General features: G+C 58.9%; 1 protein-coding gene and 1 non-coding gene across 2 annotated transcripts; one reads left to right on the forward strand and one right to left on the reverse strand.

Annotated features, from left to right (window-relative positions):
• The first annotated feature begins 2,864 nt into the window (after positions 1-2,864).
• TRNAP-AGG (transfer RNA proline (anticodon AGG)) lies at positions 2,865-2,936 on the forward strand. The gene has a single exon. It is a non-coding gene; the product is annotated as a tRNA-Pro (tRNA).
• Positions 2,937-4,233: 1,297 nt separating this feature from the next.
• Positions 4,234-6,437, reverse strand: LOC119111926 (heat shock protein 68). Its single transcript, XM_037235805.1, has one exon. The coding sequence runs from the start codon at positions 6,355-6,357 to the stop codon at positions 4,456-4,458; it is 1,902 nt and encodes a 633-aa protein (XP_037091700.1). The 5' UTR covers positions 6,358-6,437; the 3' UTR covers positions 4,234-4,455.
• Positions 6,438-6,852: the final 415 nt, after the last annotated feature.

Raw genomic sequence — 6,852 nt, forward strand, 5'->3', positions numbered from 1 at the left:
CATACCTGCCCTTTATTAGTACGTCCCTGTCTGAATGGGTCGCGATTCGGTCGTGACCGGCCGCCGTCTCCGGCAGTGATCTCCGACACGCCGCCGGCCCGGATGGAGTCGACTGTGCGCCGGCTGGTGGATGAGTGTCTAACCACGGAGCGTACACCTCACCTGGTGGCGGCCATTTCGCGCTGCCTGCTGCGCCACAACTCGGCCACCGCTGCCGCCGCCGCCGCCGCCGCCGGCGCCGGCGCCGGCGCCGGCGCCGGCGCCGCCCCGGCCATCATCGGCCCCGATGCCGACCCCGGCTCCGGCTCCGGCCCCGGCTCCGGCTCCGGCCCCAGCCCCGGCCCCGGCCCCGGCCCCGGCCCCGGCCCCGGCCCCGGCTCCGGCTCCGGCTTCGGCTCCGGCTCCGGCTCCGGCCCCGGCTCCGGCTCCGGCTCCGGCTCCGGCTCCGGCTCGGGCGAGGTCAAGGTGAGGGGGTGCGTGGCCCGGCGGCAGGTGAAGCGGGTCTGGACGTCGGCTGACGGGGACTGCTGTGCTATAGTGTTCGGGGTGGCGGTGTGGGCTGGATTATCGATTTGTTGGGCTCAGCGAGTTCCGTCACGCAGGCCAATGGGCTGAAATCGGGCCTAACAACATTAACTCTGCAAATTTTAGTACCGCCAAACTGCATGTGTAAAAACGCCCGAACGTGTAAGGATAAAAAACTTGGGCAGCTCGCGCGAAACCCGGAAGGCTGCGCTCTGATACCGACACACATTAAACCATCCGGGCCGCTTCCAACCTGGCCGATCGCTACAGTCTTGCGCGTCGTCTCGCCAGATGGAGGTGGACGAGGAGGAGGAGGAGGAGGCGGCGGCCAGCCTGACGCAGGGCCAGGTGGGCCTGCTGGTGGACTGGCTGGAGCTGCTGGAACCAGAGATCATCTCGTCCTGTGCCGACATCCAGCTGCAGGTGATGAGAGCCGTTCCTAACACCGTAGGAAGGGGGGGGGGGGCTGGTCAGTCATTGGACCGCTGGGGCCGCTTGTCCACTGCCTAATCGCTCCCTGCATGTGTGCGAGCATTATGCACAATTTGCTGTAGCCGGTAGATGGACAAGGCACCCTGGCCTTTCATCTGAGACTCCGCAGATATTGTCCCAATGCCCCCTGCTCTGTATGGGGGCAGGGGGGGGGGGGGGGGGTTGCACGCCTGGCGTCTGCTGCGCGGGCTGGCTCTCCGCCTGCGCTCCCGTCGTGCTGAGCGCGCTGCCGTGCTCGTCAGATGCTGTTCGCGTCTCGCGGCGGCGGCGAGCAGCGGGGCCTGCTGAGTAACCGGGCGTACCTGCTGGCACTGCTGACGCACCAGGCCAGCTGGGCCACGCTGCACGCCACCATCGACGTCCTGCTCGGCACCGACTGCCACAGGTGAGCACCAGCTGTGGCGGACCGGCGCCAGCTGTCACGGACAGGCGCCAGCTGTGACAGGGGTACTAGCCGCAACAGGTGGCTTCAGCTGTGTCGTGGCGGGGGGGGGGGGGGGGGGTGCGCCAGCTGTCGCAGGCGGGCACCAGCTGTCATGGGGAGCGCCAGCTGTGGTAGGTGGGCACCAGCTATAACAGAGGGGGGGGGGATGGGCGGCGCCAGCCGTCACAGGTGGACACCAACTGTGACAGCTGTCAAACCATAAATCGGTGGAATCGTCGACCGTCGCTGCCGCCAACATTCCAGTCCACTGGCAGCGGAGTATGCTGGAAACAGGCATGCCAATCAGTGGGCCAAGAAGGGCTCTGTATATGAAAAGTCATGTGTAACAACTAAACGCAACAGGGACGAAGTGAGGTAAGGTAAAGAGAGGGCGTTGATCACAGCACCCCAGATATTTACCTAGGTGCAGCGGCATAAAACGTTGTGACCGGAGACCTCGAGCGGTGATCAGATCGACGCCGTATTAGCGTTCCCACGCCCCCGCTGGAACATGTAACCGATGGACGTGATCGTGCAGTTTTGCTAGTCTTGTAAATGCTTCTTTCGTGGTCTGGCAAACACCAGAATTGTAAGAAATCCCATCAAAGTCCTAATTTGGAAGTGTGTTTTAATTCGTCTTCATAGCACAACTGTTCCTGAGCCCTCAAGCCCCACTGACGTTTCAGCGCCGTTTATTTTGATAACGATGTCATTTCTCATGCGTTTGAATATGCATAGCCAAATTTCAGACAAACTCGGGGAAGATTAAGATTAAGAATGCTCTTAATGGGGGGGGGGGGGGCTTTACCTCTATAATAGCTGCATGTTCCTACACCAGCATCCACCTTCGGCACACAAATTAGTCATGTTCATTGCGCAACAGTGTACACGGACGCTTGGACCTAATTTTATGCAACAAGTCGTTTAGAGGTGTATGGGTTTTTAGCGAAACGTGTGCATAAACCGCAGCAATGTTGCTATCTTTGTTGGTAATGAGGGTAACACAAATATGATCACTCCCTCTGGACCAACGGCCTCCTGGCTAATGACAAACACTGCCAATGCTAGGTCAGATTTACCACGTTTTACGGTTGGGTTCCCATGTTGCCCGTATTGAGTAGATCGGACTGTAGGAGGCGATGCTGGTGCTCGTCGGTGCTCAGTGTGCTCTGTAGGCGAGGTGGGGCGCAGCTAATTACGTCAGGTTCCCGCGGAACACAACACAAGTGCTCTTCTTGTTATTTTGCATTCATCTAGTACAAGATTCGGATATGCACGTGGTGAGCATGGCTTAGGTAGTGAAGGCGTCTGGGTGTTCGATGAACCCCACTCACATCTCAGCTAGAAACGACAGAGGTTTGAGGGTGGGTGTGTGGTATTGACTATTGTGATATAATCGTTGATTATGGGCGGCTTTGGCCGTGGCTCGTTGGTCTAGGGGTATGATTCTCGCTTAGGGTGCGAGAGGTCCCGGGTTCAAATCCCGGACGAGCCCTGCGTTTTGACCGTGTCTTCTGCATGCGTGTAGTACCACCAGCATTTTACGATGGCGTCTCTCTGGTTGACGAATGAAAGGGAAAATGAGACTTAAAAAGGCCAAAGAAAAGCTGGTAGCGGCGGTTGATCATCGCCCCACTCACACGATCTTTTCCAACGGATAACCGGGCGACGAAATAATCAAACAGTGAGAGGATCCATATGAAATTAGACGAATGAAATTGAGAGGATAAGATGAGGCGTCAGGCACGGCTGAGCGGGGGCGTAGTTTGACTGGATCGAAATATAAACCCCTAGCATTTAGTGTCATACCATGCAAGCTAAACGCCAGGAACTAGTGTAACGGCGGGTGGCGTGGCGGGCGTGTCGTTTGAGTGCGGCGCGTGTTCGTCAATCTTTTCGTTTTGTACCCACTCTGACCGGATGTAATTTGGCCACTGCGTCCACCCCCTGCGTTCCACCGTGACAAATGTTTCGGAGACGTGTGGATGCTGACGGTGCCCTGGGCCGGGCTAGTGTGGCCCGCTTCCCCTCCTCGGTCGGTGCCGGCTCCCACGGCCATTTCCGGACGGCAGACACGAACCGGGAGGGATCTGCACGGGTTTGCAGGACGACAGCGTCTCATAACAGGACGACATACCTTGAGCTGAACGATTGGAATGACGTTTACATGAAAACATTTTAACTAACACTGTTTACCTCACAAATTCTACGGGCTGTTGGGCTGGTCAGCATGTTGACGTGACGAGCTTGCGTGGGCTGAACCCAAGTTATGCCGGGTTGGGATGGCCTATGGGTTGGCGTTTTTGAAAGTCTCTTTTTTGGACGTCCGTTGCTCACAAACAACAACGGTTTTCAAGATGGTCCTGGGCCGAAGGAGGCGATCGCTGGATCCAGGGACGCAGCGAGAGGGGCTAGCCCATCCCCCTCCCCTCAGGCCTGTTTTCTTAGCACATAGACGGCTCCCTTTTGATGAGTGTGAACTGCGCTACCTCCAAGAAAATCCTGGCTGCAACCCCTGGTGGGCATTTAAGCAGACCAAATCCAGCTCAATAGATAGGAGTGGTCGTGCACCTCTTCTATCCTTGGTCAGGCCCACGCCTTGCAGCGTTTCGGCAGAACCGTACCACAGTGGGCGTTCGCAGCATTTGAAACAGCGCCTGCCTATCTGCATTGTAGATCTCATATCTGCATCGTAGATCATTGTACCTGCATTGTACATAGTCAACTCCTCAACCAAGAGCAGCCTTGAACGTGTCTATTTATTGATACCACACTTTATGATCACATGTTTCCACAAACCACAACTCACCATACATCCGCATTTCACAGCTCTGACGCAAGGAACCATATCAATATCAACAGTCAACAAAACGCCTACATGGTCGCTCCAACCATGGGGAACTATGTAGACAGCCCGAGCTTAAAGCTGATGCTCACCAGGGTACTTGGCTTACCAAAGACAGTACTAAAATATCACACAAGAGTATGCCCAGCTGCATGAATGAGGTGACATTTTAGTCTACCTCCTCCACGGTCGGTCCCCGTTCATTAGCAGACTGCTGGCCGCACTGTCCACCGGTGGCGCCCTGGTGGATCTTCGTCATGATCGGGCTGCACGTCTTCTGCAGCTCCTGCAGCCGGTGCTCGAGCTCCTCCTTCTCGGCCAGCGTGTTCGAGTCCAGCCACTTGACGGTCTCGTCACAGAGCTCGGTGACCCGCCGCCGGTCGTCCTCCGGCACCTTATCGCCGGCATCGCCCACGGCTTGTTTTACGGAGAAGACGTAGCCCTCCAGCTGGTTTCTGGCGGCGACTCGCTCTCGCTGCGCGTCGTCCTCGGCCTTGAACTTCTGGGCGTCGTTGACCATGCGCTCGATGTCCGCCTTGCTGAGGCGGCCCTTGTCGTTGGTGATGGTGATGTTGTTGGACTTGCCGGTGGACTTGTCCTCGGCGCTGACGCTGAGGATGCCGTTGGCGTCGATGTCGAAGGTGACGAGCACTTGCGGCACGCCGCGCGGCGCCGGAGGCAGTCCGGTGAGGTCGAACGTGCCCAGCAGGTGGTTGTCTCGGGTCATGGCCCTCTCGCCCTCATACACCTGGATGGTGACGGCCGGCTGGTTGTCGGCGTACGTGGTGAACGTGTTCTGCTGCTTGCAAGGCACCCGGCTGTTGCGCTGGATGAGGTTGGTCATGACACCGCCGGCCGTCTCGATGCCGAGCGAGAGTGGCGCCACGTCGACGAGCAGCACGTCCTGGATGACGGAGCTCTTGTCGCCGGAGAGTACGGCCGCCTGCACGGCGGCGCCGTACGCCACCGCCTCGTCCGGGTTGATGGACTTGTTGAGCTCCTTGCCGTTGAAGCAGTCCTGCAGCAGCTTCTGGATCTTGGGGATGCGCGTGGAGCCGCCCACGAGCACGATCTCATTGATGGCCGACTTGTCGAGCTTGGCGTCCCGCAGCGCCTTCTCCACGGGCTGCAGGGTGCCGCGGAACAGGTCGATGCACAGCTCCTCGAAGCGGGCACGCGAGATCCTGCTGTAGAAGTCGACGCCCTGGTAGAGGGCGTCGATCTCGATGTTGGCCTCGGTGCTGCTGGACAGGGTGCGCTTGGCTCGCTCGCATGCCGTCCTCAGTCGCCGCATGGCTCGGGCGTCGCCCTTGAGGTCCTTTTTGTGCTTGCGCTGGAACTCGTCGGCGAAGTGGTTGACCAGCCTGTTGTCGAAGTCCTCGCCGCCCAGGTGCGTGTCGCCGGCGGTGGAGCGCACTTCGAACATGGCGCCGTCGGCGATGGTCAAGATGGACACGTCGAACGTGCCGCCGCCGAGGTCGAAGATGAGCACATTCTTGTCGCCGCTGAGCTTCTTGTCGAGGCCGTAGGCCAGCGCGGCCGCCGTTGGCTCGTTGATGATGCGCTTGACGTTGAGGCCGGCGATGGCGCCGGCGTCCTTGGTGGCCTGCCGCTGCGAGTCGTTGAAGTAGGCGGGCACCGTGATGACGGCGTCCGTCACGCGGGTGCCCAGGTACGCCTCGGCCGTCTCCTTCATCTTCGTCAGCACCATGGAGCTGATCTCCTCAGGCGTGAACCGCTTTGTCTCGCCCTTGTGCTCGACCTGGACCCTGGGCTTGCCGCCATCGTTGATCACGGCGAACGGCCAGTGCTTGAGATCGTGCTGGATGTTGTCGTCGTCGAAGCGACGTCCGATGAGACGCTTGGCGTCGAAGACGGTGTTCTTGGGATTCAGGGCCACCTGGCCCTTGGCCGCGTCTCCAATGAGACGCTCGGTGTCCGTGAAGGCCACGTAGCTGGGCGTGGTCCTGTTGCCCTGGTCGTTGGCGATGATCTCCACCTTGCCGTGCTGGAACACCCCTACGCAAGAGTAGGTGGTGCCCAGATCGATGCCGATCGTCGGACCCTTCATAATGCTGCTGTCCACTTTGCCTCTTGCCACAGGAAGTCACGGTTGTTGAAGAGAATCGCGCTCTATCACACTGTCGCACGGCGCACACCCTCCTCCGTGTGGTTCGGTGTGTATGTGACGCTCCAACCCCATCCACGGGTTATATACCCCAGCGCGAGCGCGCTCCACTACTTACTACGACTTTCACGAATACTCCAGGCGTGGGGATGTGCTGACTCGTCTCATTGGTTCAAACGTCACGTGCAGCTACAACGCTGGCCCTGATTGGTGGGTAGCTGAGCGGCAGTATGAATGGTGGCGATCGCCAGCTGGCGTTCTGGTTTTTTCGAGAACGGTCACCAGGTGGCTAGAGCCTTGCGGTGGTCGGGTGATTCAGCCGCGGGGAGTAGCGTACACTACAAATACATGCTCCAAACGAGAGCTGCCGAACAGCTAGGGCTTAGCCTAAAATGTGTGAATCAGCAGCCATTACCTGTACGGGGGAGGGAGGGGTGA

Source organism: Pollicipes pollicipes, unplaced genomic scaffold (assembly GCF_011947565.3).
Source record: "Pollicipes pollicipes isolate AB1234 unplaced genomic scaffold, Ppol_2.1 Scaffold_7261;HRSCAF=8764_pilon_pilon_pilon, whole genome shotgun sequence".
NCBI classification, from domain to species: Eukaryota; Metazoa; Arthropoda; class Thecostraca; order Pollicipedomorpha; family Pollicipedidae; genus Pollicipes; species Pollicipes pollicipes.